At 35.4% G+C, this 13,791-nt stretch overlaps 2 protein-coding genes and 1 pseudogene across 2 annotated transcripts; 1 reads left to right on the top strand and 2 right to left on the bottom strand.

The window, feature by feature from the left end:
• The first annotated feature begins 884 nt into the window (after positions 1–884).
• On the top strand, positions 885–5,509 carry LOC137748560 (putative disease resistance RPP13-like protein 1). Its single transcript, XM_068488731.1, has 3 exons — positions 885–1,087; positions 1,197–4,547; positions 5,104–5,509. Exon 2 carries the CDS (start codon positions 1,206–1,208, stop codon positions 4,533–4,535), a length of 3,330 nt encoding a protein of 1,109 aa, XP_068344832.1. The 5' UTR covers positions 885–1,087; positions 1,197–1,205; the 3' UTR covers positions 4,536–4,547; positions 5,104–5,509.
• Positions 5,510–9,211: 3,702 nt separating this feature from the next.
• Positions 9,212–10,680, bottom strand: LOC137746599 (F-box protein SKIP23-like). The gene is made up of 2 exons (XM_068486610.1): positions 10,593–10,680; positions 9,212–10,339 (listed from the first exon to the last, which is right to left on the bottom strand). Exons 1-2 carry the CDS (start codon positions 10,600–10,602, stop codon positions 9,252–9,254), a joined length of 1,098 nt encoding a protein of 365 aa, XP_068342711.1. The 5' UTR covers positions 10,603–10,680; the 3' UTR covers positions 9,212–9,251.
• A 1,411-nt stretch (positions 10,681–12,091) lies between these two features.
• LOC137748100 (F-box protein SKIP23-like) lies at positions 12,092–13,359 on the bottom strand (annotated as a pseudogene).
• Positions 13,360–13,791: the final 432 nt, after the last annotated feature.

The following is a 13,791-nucleotide window of genomic DNA, read 5'->3' as shown; positions in this document are numbered from 1 at the left end:
TTAATGATATAATAAATAAATGAATACTCATTAAACATTAAATAAATAAATAAACTAAAAATATTTATATGTTGATGTGGAATTCTAATCAAAGGACTAGAATAAAATATTTAATCTAACAACATATTCATCAATCTAATGGAATTAAAGTTCATATACCCCCAAAAGTTAATTTCAAAATAACGCGTTTTCTCTTAGGATTGAAATCATTGATGTTATAACTTACAATCTATTCATATTTCAAACAAAATAAAAATGAAAATTTCTCTATAAATTAAATTGTCCCAACATATATTTTGTCTTAATCTCATTTCTTTCTCGCCTATGTGAATATGAAGCTCAGTTTTTTTCAAAGTGCAGAAAGAAAATAGTGTAGGTATTGTAAAATGTGATATGAATGTCACACATGCGTTTCGTAAGAAAGCTAACAAAAGTGGACTTCGGTGTGTTTTGTGTAAGAAATGTGGACTTCGGTGTAATGCCACACATGGGTTTGTGGAACCAAAGTGAACTTTGATGAGCATTGTATGAAAATATAATACGGAGGTGAAATATTTTCTTCTTGTATGTAAGAAGTTGTCTGATTAAACTCGTATAAATAGAGGCATGTTTGCAACTTCATTACAACACACCAGATCAAAAGTAAAAAGCAATAATACTACTATCCCTCTTCTCTCTTTATCTACATCATTTGTGTGATACATTGCACACGTTCCGCTTCTAACTCTAGCAAGTGTCATTTCTCTCACTTTTGTCTCTTTATAACAGTAGGGTGGTTGGTGTTTGGCTTCTTTCGGTTGTCGGATTTTGTTTGTTCTATATGAAGCTCATCCACCTTAACAGTGTTCCACGCCATTGACTAAATCGCTCACACAGAAAAAAAAGTCTCCTAGAATTAAGTATCCCCAAATCTTAATCCTAGTATTAAGAACAAGATGGATGTTCAACTCAAGGTTAAGAACAAGAAATTTTCTTGTATTTTTTCCCAAACTTGTACACGAAAGCCCTATTTTGCGTGTGTTCGTAGTTCCTCCTCGAGACTGTTGTAAGAACAAGGTGGTTGTTTGACTCAAGGTTTTTCCTCTAGGTATAATCCCTAATTCTCGAGTATTTATATATGTTGCATGTTCATATATTACTAACACTTAATCGAACTATAGCAATACCATGTCTGAACTCTCAATTCCATTTGCAAGGAAGAAATCATGGCTTTGGAGGTGGTAGGTGGAGCTGTTATGTCCGCTTTCCTTCAGACGGTATTCGAAAAGATGGCTTCTCCGGAGATCAGGGAGTTCATCAGAGGAAAGAAACTGACGCAGGGATTACTGAACAAGTTAGAGATCATGTTATTGTCCGTTAATGTTGTTCTTGATGATGCTGAGGAGAAGCAGATAAGTAATTCAGCTGTGAAGCAGTGGCTTGAGAAGCTTAAAGAGTCAGTCTATGATGCCGATGACCTTTTGGACGAGATCAAGACAGAAGCGTTAAGCCGCAAGCTGGACGTTGAAGCTGCTGGCAGTAGCACAAGTCAGGTACAAGAACGCATCTCTTCCTCGCATCGTGCTTTTGACAAATCGGTACTCCCTAAGATACATGAAGTTGTTGATAGACTAGGCATCATCTCACAACAAAAAGATGTCCTTAATTTGAAAGCACATTCCAGCAACAAAACATCACACACACTGCCTTCCACTTCTTTGGTAGAAGAGTCTGGTGTGTATGGACGGAATGAGGACAAGGAAGCTATCGTTAAATTATTATTGATGGATGATGTGAATGACAATAAAACAAATGTTATTCCTGTTGTTGGCATGGGTGGGATCGGGAAGACCACCCTTGCTCAGCTCATATACAACGATGATAGAGCGAAACAACATTTTGATATTCAAGCATGGGTGTGTGTCTCGGAAGACTTTGATGTGGTTAGTGTAACACAGAAAATTTATAGGTCGGTCACTTCAAGAACCTGTGATATGAATGACCTAAATCAGCTTCAAGTTGAACTCAAGGAAGCTTTGAAAGGAAAGAAGTTCCTTCTTGTCCTTGATGATGTTTGGAACGAAAATTATCTTCACTGGGATCTGTTAAGGTGCCCTTTTGAGTCTGGTGAACATGGAAGTAAAATCATTGTGACTACACGCAATGGAGGTGTTGCATCTGTAATGGGTACTCTTCCAACTTACTGTCTAATGCCATTATCCGAGGATGATTGTTGGTTGTTATTCGTAAAACATGTGTTCAAAAATGGAGGAGTGAGTGGACACCCAATTCTTGAAGTAAGTGGAAGACAAATCGTCAGAAAGTGTAAAGGTCTTCCTTTAGCTGCGAAATCACTTGCAGGCCTTTTACGATCTAAGTTAAATGTGGAGGACTGGGAAAAGATATTGAAGAGTGACGTATGGGATAAGTCAAATAAAGAGAGTAACATTCTGCCAGCTCTATGGTTGAGCTACCATTATCTTTCTCCACATCTCAAACGTTGTTTTGCATATTCTTCGATATTTCCCAAAGATTATGAATTCAAGAAATCAGAATTGGTACTTTTGTGGATGGCAGAAGATCTCTTACAACCTGAAGTGAATGAAAGGGCGGAAGAAGTTGGAGAGGAATACTTCGATGATTTAATCTCGAGGTCATTTTTTCAGCATGTATCAACTGAAGATGGGGAGTCGTTTTTCACCATGCACGACCTAATCAATGATTTAGCAAAGTTTGTATCCGGAGACTTTTGTGTTAGGCTGGAGAAGAATGTCTCGGTGAACATTGTGAGCAAGGCCCGTCACTTTTCATATATGAAAACACATGATCCTGGTTTTGAAAAATTTGACGCCAAAAATTTGCGTACCTTCCTACCATTATCATTATCGTATGATTCTTTTTCAGTGATGGGCAAGGTACTATATGATTTATTGCCAACCCTACAATGTTTGAGAGCGCTCAGTTTATCAGGATATGATGTCACAGAGTTGCCTAATTCAGTTGGCAACTTAAAACATCTCAGGTACTTGAACTTGTCAAATACCTTAATCGAAATGTTACCTGATACATTGTGTTCTTTGTATAACTTACAGACGTTGTTGCTGTCACATTGTCAAGCTCTTGTTCAGTTGCCAAGCAACTTGAGAAAACTAATCAAATTGCGCCATCTTGATATCAGAGGTACAAAGTTAAGAAACATGCCACCGCAGATGGATAAATTGAAAGATCTGCAAACATTAAGTGATTTTTTCTTAGACAAAGATACTGGACATAACATTGTAGAGTTAAAAGAGCTTCCGAATTTGCATGGAAAACTTTGTATTTCAGGGCTTCATAATGTTGCGCAGGTTGGGGATGTCATGAATGCAAATATCAAGGACAAGAAGCATCTGAATGAACTAGTTCTCGAATGGGGAGCTGATAGTAATAATTCACAGAAGGATAGAGAAATGCTTGGCAACCTCCAACCTCACACAAATGTTAAAAAGCTAACTATCGACTCTTATGGAGGTACAAGTTTTCCAAGTTGGTTAGCAGAACTAGTTTTTCTTAGACTTGTGAATTGTCGATACTGTTTCATGTTGCCACCACTACCCTCCCTCAAGGAACTTTTTATTGAAGGGTTAAATGGTTTGGTGTCTCTGGGCCCTGAGTTTTATGGTGATGATACAAGTGGAACGAAGCCATTTAGTTCTCTACAAATTTTGGAATTCTGCAATATGCAGGAGTGGCATGAGTGGTCATATAACGAAGAAGGTAAAGAAGCTTTTCCTAAACTTTGCCAGCTTCGTCTGTTGGAATGTCCTAAGCTAACCCGGATATTACCTTTGGACTACTTTCCAAAGCTGGAAACACTCGAAATGCGCTCAGCTAACGTAGAATTCCTTACTATTTCACAAGAATCCAAAATCTTGTCCATCAGTAAACTGGATATATATTTTTGTCCAAATTTTGTATGTTTTTCCAATGGAGGGCTGCATGCACCACACTTGACCAAGATCAGTATTTGGGGATGCAAAAAACTGAGGTCGCTGCCAGAACAGATGCACACGCTTCTCCCTTCTCTTCGTAACTTGTGGATAGTAGATTGTCCAGAGCTGGAATCGTTTCCAGAAGGGGGATTGCCTTCAGAATTAAGTTCACTTTATATCCGTTCTTGCAAGAAACTCATTGCAAACCGTATGCAGTGGGGTCTGGGAAGACTCACCTCTCTCGTAGATTTGGCACTGAGCTTTGAAGAATGTGAAGAAGTGGGTGCATTTCCAGAGGAGGGGCTGCTGCCCCCGTCTTTGACTACTCTCTCCATCATAGATATGTCGAATCTTAAGACCATGGACGGAAAGGGATTGAGACAACTTATCTGTCTTGAAAGACTGACAATATGGCGGTGTCCTGAGCTCCAGTACTTGCCGGTTGAAGGGCTACCCGCCTCTCTTTCTCATCTAAGCATCAGGAGTTGCCCTTTGTTAATACTACGGTGCCAGAGACAGACAGGGGAAGATTGGACCAAGATTGCTCACATCCCCAACATAGAGATTGAATGGGAAGAGATATGACGTCTTCTTATGGTAATTTTTCCCATTGTCTCTCAGCTACTTATTTTTTCAATTTTTCATTACTGTTTAATTTCAGTCGTGAATTTGAATATGTGAATTTGAATATGTTGATAGAAAGCTTTCTACTCCTCCTCATACTACAACCAGAATATACACACAGATATATATATATATATATATATATATATATATGTATATATATATGTATGTATATATATATATGTATGTATGTATGTATGTATGTATGTATGTATGTATACACGCGCACACACTTGCTTTTAGAAATGTATTGACAATCTGCTATTATTTTTTCTTAAACTCACAGAAGATTTCGCTATCAAACTGCTTGAAAAATTGAGGCATTTGATTACAATGTTCTTATTGTTTAGTTATAACTTGTAACAGTATTTAGAGTTACTTCTTTTACCATACAATTCGCAGACGAGTCTAGTGCTAATTTTCATTCCGATCATTTAATTTGTATGGACACCGAAAGGAAATTTACTCGAGGTGACTCAAAAATTATCGTTGTTTTGGACTGAGACAGTTGAATCTTACTTCTTTCCAGATGCTTGAGTTGTTTGCAACTATTTCATCGTATGTCACTTCAGAAGTACATCACTGTTGGATAAGGTGTGTTTCAACTCTCACCTTTCTAGTCTCCTGAAATTATGCATCAGTGACCGTGGGATTGCACGCGGATGTTTTCAGTTTCAAGATTCTCTCTTCAAGTCACTGCCAGAGGAATGTCGAAATTGGCAAGGGGATGTTCGACCTCCGGTTGCTTGCGTTCCAGGCGTAGAAATCCGTTGGTCGCATTTCTGGTTGCGATAACGGTCCAATTTTCTGTGTTTACAAGCTCAAATTCAACAGGGCATTGCAACCTTTGCTTCCAACTTCTTTGTCATGGTGAAATATACTGAACATAGGAAAGTACAAGAAACTTTTAAATCTTCCAGTACTTCTCTCAAGTGAAACTTTTAAATCACTGCTTTTCGATCTAGACATTTTTAATTAATATTATTTTAAATAAATAATTTTTATTAGCTAATTATTGATTCGTAGTCATTATGACTCTTTAAGGTAGGGAGGATGGTTGAAGTATAACTTTTTTAGGTAACTCCTAATATAACATTTTAATATTTTCAGCTAAAATTTTGATACAAACTGAGAGCATGGTTGGAGGGGCTCTCAGTGGGTTTCGATTGTATAAAGTGTTTGTGTTTCGGTTTGAAATCGAGGATTTGGGCTGAGAAGATATAAACCAAGAAATGAGGCCCAATAATGAATATTTAGTCCATGTGATATTCTCAGCCCCGAAATGGATGTCAGCGATTTTATCTAGTCTAGAATTGGATTACTAAGATCATCTACAAAGAAAATGTCAAATTATAATAGTCAAATTCCAATTAATGGTTGATGTGGCAATCTGAAGTCTTATGTCAAATTTGTAAGTCTCCGACCGAATTGTCAAATGTTGAGCTTTAAATGGTTGTAATTATTAAAAAAAAAAAAAGTTGAAACAAAATTCTTATTGGTTGAAATGTTAGTGGAATAAGGGACTCACCATTAAAATGAATTAAAAACAAATTTGACACTAATGTCAAATTTGACTCAAAATCACAAAGCCTTCAAATCCAGTCAGCAGATAACACTTTGGTTGGTAAGAGGCCGATACTAGATAGAGATAGAGTATCAGCATGAGAGGAGTCTGATAAGATTAGTGTCGAGATATCCAGGTGCGTGTCAATAAGCCACATTCCTAATAGGGTTCTACCACTCGGGACACTTGGTCATCACGAAATTTATCCTTATAAACAAATGGTTTTGCAATGTATAAAATTTCTTCAACTCAACACAAATAAATGCTATGTGCGAAACTCTCTCACATTCTTGAGAAAAATGCTAATTGCTTCACTAACTCTCATCAAGACATATTCAAATCGGTTAAACATTACTTGGTTGAGAAACCAGTGCCATATTTAGTTTGGTTAAACATCATTTGAGTCTTAGAATCGTTTTATCAAATAATGCCTTCAGTTTGGTTAAACAACACTACTTCTATTCCAGTTGGTTATCTATCCAAGTCTTTGTCAGCAAAAAGCCCTTGATTCTCTCGCTGGACAAGGTCACTTCACTAGCTTTCTTGGCAAAGTGATGTGTTACGAGGGTAATCAGTGTTTGGCACATTGAAAGCCAAACTATTATTGAGCATTACAATAAAAGACCTAAAAGACATAACCTTATCTTCAGGCTAGCAAAACCTTAGGCCAAAAGAATTCCTTCCTTAATCAAAATTGTTGGTATAGAAATCAGGATCGCGTTTCATCACCACATTCCGAGCACATTTCATTACATTTAAATTTATGCCATCTCCAACCTAAGGGCTATGTTTAGCCCCCGTACCAAATTATAGTCATACAAGAAATTATTTTTTAATGAATACTGTCAGACCATATTTAACATCATCTCCAGCAGGAGGGATTTATTATTCTTAAGTTTGTTCTTTAACTTTATTGATTAATTGAATTAAACTACCATATTTATAAATGAGTAACTTTTCATATTTCTTATCTTTATGTAATCTTAATAATTTTTCGGAATGCTATGTTTGTTTTGCTTAAGAAAAATTGGAAAAAAAAAATTAATTAATTTTTCATATAGGAGTTTAAAGAATGTGAAGAATAGAAATAAAACGAGGTAAAATAATATGGAATGGTGAAAATGATGTAAGAAATGATGTAGAAATGACTTAGATACTTATAGAAAAAAAAAATTAGAATTTTTATTTTTATTTTTAAATTTCATCTTTAAAAAAAAAACAAAAATAAAATTCAAATCCAATAGTTTGCTGACGTCAACTAGCATGTGAGTTGCTGATAGCTGGCCCATCATTTTGGGCTGGCTGGCTGGCTTCAATTACCTAGCCTGATGGCCATGGGCTAGAATTTGGCCCAGTGGATCCCCTTTTTCCTTTGACTTGGACCTTTATTAGAGATGATTTTTTCTTCATTTCAAACTATAAAAGAGCCTATAGCCCTATAACCTAATGCATTGGAAATGACCTTTATACTATGTTTGAATGAAGAAATTTAAAATTATTAATGAATTTTAAAATGACGGAAATTGAAATGAAGAGATTTTATTTTCTAGAATTTGTGAATTTTCTTATTTGGTTAACCTAAAAGAACAATGAAATTGGATACGGATTTTGTTATTTTTAAACTCTTAATTATAGAAATTGAGATATGACAACTATAAACATGGAATTTAAACTTGGGAATTGTAGGTCCTAAATTCCAAGTTTCTCTTCCATGTGAAAATTCTAAATTTTTATATTTATCAATCCAAACAAGAGAATTGGTACATGTCAATTTATAAATTCTGACTTTTATCCAAATTCCAAGTTTATTTCTCTCTTTCAAAAATAGTGTTAAGTTCTTTTTTGTCATGCCTGCTGTTAATTCCGTCGGTGGGAGTCATTAGATGTCACTTTGTTTGCATCTTGATCAATTTGACATATTAAAAATGACTCTTATTGTCTTCTTTTTGATGTTTGGATTAAACGGTTCTCTTAAATGATAAGCTTGAAGATCATTTATATCATTTTATGGTTTTCAAAAACTAATAATTTTACATGCGGAGATGACAATGTTTTTATCAAGATTGCAAATGTATGAACATGTTTCTTTAGATTACGGGTTTTTAGAGAGAGTATGTGCCTATCATGTCCCTTGGTTCTGCATGTTTCTGTTCAAGGAGGATCGCATTCTTTTAATGGGATCGTTCAACATGGCTATAAGGATGAGACATCATTCTTCTTTTTATGCCGTTTCATACTCATTATTTTCATTTTACACCGGTTCGAATTTTTTATTTTTTATTTTTCATTTTTTTGCAGGGAGAAAGGCTTCAATCTCCGCTAGTGAACATAGAGTTGATGACACAGATAATTTTGAAGAGTATCTCGAGGGAATGTTTCCTTGATACTTGCCAGTTGAGGGCGGTCATATCTGGTGTTCAGTATAAGAGAAGGAGATGCGTTCAGTGTCATTGCAAAGCCTATTGAACAAAGAACTTGATAAGGTGGTTGAACAGCATGATATAATGAGGTAATGTGTGCCCCAAGATATGCTAAGAACCCATTTTCGAAGCCAACTAGAACTAGAAGGTGCAAAACTAGACGTAGAAGGTGCACGGGGACAATACAACAGCAATGCTTGACATTGTTTGTAATTTGAATGCAGTAACGACTGAATTGTGTTCTAATCGTCACCTCACCTCACTGAATGTATTATGGCTTGTATATATTTGTTCTATAAGCTAATAAAAAGGCGATCCCAAACTAATAAGGCTTCCCGCTTTGCGAGGGTCAGGGGAGGAACGCCTATTGTATTTCTTTCTTTCTAGTCAATATAATTTGTTCTATAAGCTAATATTAGAGGAAAATCATTCTTTCTTTCAAGTAAACATAATTGTCAGAAAAACCAATGGGGATTTATTTCAGATTATTTGTGCTTTTATGTGAACGTTCTTTTATGGTATAAGTATTCTATATTCGATATTATGCGAAACAAATGTTAAATAATAGAGCTACAATCCTAAATAAAATTTGCATCTGGAAATTACAATAATAGTAAAAGAAGAAAAAGAGTAAGACCACCAAGTTACAGATAGAAGAAAAATAAAAGAAGAAGAGATGGAAGGAGCATTAATTCATGACCGAAGAGTTGGCAGAAACCAGATTGATTTTTGCTTGGTCATATTCAATAGTGTCAATGCATGTGGGGTGTAAGGCTTTGAAATGCTTTGAGTCTTTAAGTTATACACACCATAGTCTTGGCGATTCCATTCTATATACTGCCAATCCGAGTTGAAGTATATGCAATCCGGTTGACATCCTGGTAACTTTGAGGTCAAAACAGATGCCGAATCATTAGCCCCCACAAAGAGAGCAACATCACCCAAACTTGTCATCTCGATCCACTTACTTTCCTCAGAGTTCCATCTAAAAATTTCAAATTTTTGTGTCACAAAGCTGGGGTATCGCCGTCTGTTCCCTTCTTTTCTTTCCATCCTGAAGCACCTTTTCACCATTAAAACTTCTTTCTTGTTGAGATCCACGAGATATCTCTTGCGAACTATACGTTCTTCAATAATTTTCCCATCTAGGTTAAGTCTATCAGACCTATCGACGCAATAAACTTTATCTCCAACATGAACAACATCATCAATGAAGTGCCACGTCCTATGTTCACGATAGGTCCAAGTTTTATCTTTACCAGGTCTAACAGAAGCCAATAGATAACCATCCCCGAATATGACCTCAACAATACATTCATCTGCATTTAAAACCGGATCTGCTGAAATAGTAGCCTTGTGAACATAACGGTCGTATCGTCGAGCCCAGTACATAGTGCGTGTAGGACAAGGAGGCATCAGTGAAGGAAGGCGAATGATTGAATTTTCATTCTCTTCACATCCTTGAATCCTTGCGAACGGATTCATTAAGGTCACCGCGAAATTTTCATCGACGGTCACAAGCCATCCTTTTGAAGACCCACAAAATCGTTTGTTCGGCAACCTTAACTGTAAATCATAAACCTTATCCTTCTCGACGTTGTATACATTCCATGCATCCTGTTTGCCACCACTGGAAACTAAGAGCATTGGGGCTGGCCGTCGAGGATTATCCTTTGTTACACTACTCCATGACATACAAACAAGACTGAATCTCAAAAAGTCATCCGATGCAAGTTTCTCTAACACTAAATCCAGAAGGTGGTTAGGCAAATTTTTCCAATCTGAAAAGGCAAAATTAAGGAAAAATTGGATAAGAAAGAAAGATGATGGAAATTAAACAACTGAAAAAAAAAACAAGTTGGTCGAGCGGATGCAGCATTAGTGATCGATATACAACTCAGTCATCATAACCATGCATAAACATGGAAATTAAACAGCTAAACCAGGAGGCTTAAACAAAACAAAAACGCCTCTGATGTACAACCTATTTTCTACTGGTTTGAACAGGAAGAGAGAGAAGAGAAACATACATACCTGAATCCATAGCTCTCAGAAAAGGCTTTTGGTTCTGCCTGTTTTTTTTGGGTGAGAAAACGTAGGAGAAAATTGAAGGGTCTTTTGGTTCTGTTTTTTTTTGTTTTTTTTTTTTTGGGTGAGAAAACGTAGGAGAAGATTGAAGGGTTCTCAGGTTTCTATGGAGAGAACCAATGCGCAGGCAGTTTAGTCCCTTAAAGAATAGGAATAACTCCCCTATTAGAATTAGGAAATATATCTGCCAAATTAAATAGTTTATATTTCCCAACCACAAAAAAATTATGGGGAAACTTGATATGAATCTAATTTTGTGAGTCATTTTTGAGATGAGTCCAATTATATTCCATGTCAGTTTTTTTTCATTTTCATACCAATTTACCCCTAAAATTACTTATAAGTAATCAATATTATCCCTTGATATTAGGATTAGTATTTGTGATAAGTTTTACCTATTTGAGGTTTAAAGAATACAATTCTCTTAATGATAGGATAGTTGTTGACTTGTTGGAATAAAATTACTTCCTATATATCTCAAAGTGAGGATACGCCTCTTCATTTCTTCTTCATTTATCTATTCTTTCTTTTTACTTTGTTATCTAAAACCTTTTTCTTAGTTAGGATTTATCATTTACCTTGCGATTGTTCTTCTTCCTTGTCATTGTTCAGTTCTACTCTTCTCTTCTTAGGCTTCCACTATATATGAAATTTGATTCTGTTTGATCAAAGAATGGAGGTTGGTTGGCTTCTTTCATCAAATTGCTTGTTGTGTTCAAATTAGTTAATTTGGTGGTCAAAGTTGGATCTTCATTTGAGTTGTATTTTTACTCAAATTAATTGATTTCATGGCCGATATTTATCTACCTCTATCACAAGATTTTGTTATATAACCTACCTCTATTATAGGCATATTATATTTTTCAATTTTTATTATCTATCTCTATCACAAATTACTTCCATATGTTTTCCTATATTACATAGTAATTTATCTTGCTTATAGGTAGGTAAATTGTGTATTTGTACCTTTCAGTTCGTTTATCTACCTATTGATTAGATATATTTTCTTCGTTTGACATCGTACTTATAGGTATATGTACATTTATGTATTAGTACCTTTTAATTAGGTTGTATATTTTTGCAACTTAATCTATGATAAAAATATTTTATTTTATTAAAAGGTAAAGAATTGAAACGTTTTTTTAAATGCTTAGTAGATTGCAGATGTTTAAATATTCAAAATTTGAAAACAAAGGGTAAAATAGGTTTAAAAAAATAGTTAAGTGGACCTAAATCAGAAATTTCAAAAAATTGGATTAAAGACAATAGTATGTCAATTTTTTGGACCTATATCTTAAGGGAAATTTAACAAAAAGTTCTCGATATTGTTCACTTTAACGAAAAATCATATTTTTACACTAAAAAATCAATCATGTACTATTTACTTTACATTTATTTTGTCCTTATTGTTAAAACTCAAAGTTTTAAGCATTTTTCATTAGTTTTTAAATACTTTGAGTCTTTAAGTTATACACATCATAGTCTTGGCGATTCCATTCTATATATTGCCAATCCGAGTTGAAGTATATGCAATCCGGCTGACATCCTGGTAACTTTGAGGTCAAAATAGATGCCGAATCGTTAGCCCCCACAAAGAGGGCAACATCACCCAAACTTGTCATCTCGATCCACTTACTTTCTTCAAAGTTCCATCTAAAAATTTCAAATTTTTGTGTCACAAAGCTGGGGTATCGTCGTCTGTTCCCTTTTTTTTCCATTTTGAAGCACCTTTTCACCATTAAAACTTCTTTCTCGTTGAGATTCACGAGATATCTCTTGCGAATCATACATTGTTCAATAATTTTCCCATCTAGGTTAATTCTATCAGATGTATCGACGCAATAAACTTTATCTCCAACATGAACAACATCATCAATGAAGTGCCACGTCCTATGTTCACGATATATACGTCCAAGTTTTATCTTTACCAAATCTAATAGAAGCCAATCGAAACCATCCCCGAATATGACCTCAACAACAAATTCATCTGCATTTAAAACCGGATCTGCTGAAATTGTAGCCTTGCCAACATAACAATCGTATCGTCGAGCTCAATACTTGACACGTTGAGGATGAGTAGGCATCATTGAAGGAAGGCGAGTGACTGAACTTTCATATTCTTCACATCCTTGAATCATTGCGAACAGATTCATTAAGGTCACCGCAAAAGTTTCATCAACAGTTACAAGCCATCCTTTTGAAGACCCACAAAATCGTTTGTTCGGTAACCTTAATTGTAAATCATAAACCTTATTATTCTCGACGTTGTATACATTCCATGTATCCTGTTTGCCACTACTGGAAATGAAGAGCATTGGGGCTGGCCGTTGAGGATTATCCTTTGTTACACTACTCCATGACATACAAACAAGACTGAATCTCAAATAGTCATCCGATGCAAGTTTCTCTAAAACTAAACCTAGAAGGTGGTTAGGCAAAACTTTCCAATCTGAAAAGGCAAAATTAAGGAAAAATTGAGTAAGAAAGAAAGATGATGGAAACAAAACAACTAAAGAAAACAAATTGATCAAGCGAATGTAGCATTAGTGATCGATGTACAACTCACTCATCATAACCATGTATAAACATGGAAATTAAACAACTAAACCAGGAGGCTGAAACAAAACAAAACAAAACGCCTGTGATGTACAACCAATTTTCTACTGGTTTGGAGAAGAAGAGAGAGAAGAGAAACATACATACCTGAATCCATATAGCTCTCAGAGCATTAAGCAAAGGTTTTTTTGGGTGAGAAAACGTACGTAGGACAAGACTGAAGGTTCTAAGGTTTGCTCCAGTTTTATATAGAAGATAACTCGTGTGCACGCACTTCAGTCCCTTGAACACTAGGAATTACTGGCACTTTCCAATTAGAATTAAGAAACATAAATATATATAAATATATAAGAGGCGGAACAGTGCCACCACTTCTTTTACACAACTTTTGTCGCAAGTTTTGTGGGGCTCCTTCCGCGATGGATTTCAATAATTTGAACCGTCTATTTTTTAGAACATCATTCATAGATAGTTCTTGCAAAAAATAGACAATTCAAAATCATTAAGATATTCATTTGTAGTGAAGAAAATGGACGAAAACCCTTAATCTAACGATCATATGATTTCAAATTTTGGTGATTTTTGGTAG

This window comes from Pyrus communis, chromosome 10 (genome assembly GCF_963583255.1).
Source record: "Pyrus communis chromosome 10, drPyrComm1.1, whole genome shotgun sequence".
NCBI classification, from domain to species: domain Eukaryota; kingdom Viridiplantae; phylum Streptophyta; class Magnoliopsida; order Rosales; family Rosaceae; genus Pyrus; species Pyrus communis.
Note: the sequence above shows the minus strand (reverse complement) of the source record. Positions and strands in the feature narration are given on the sequence as shown.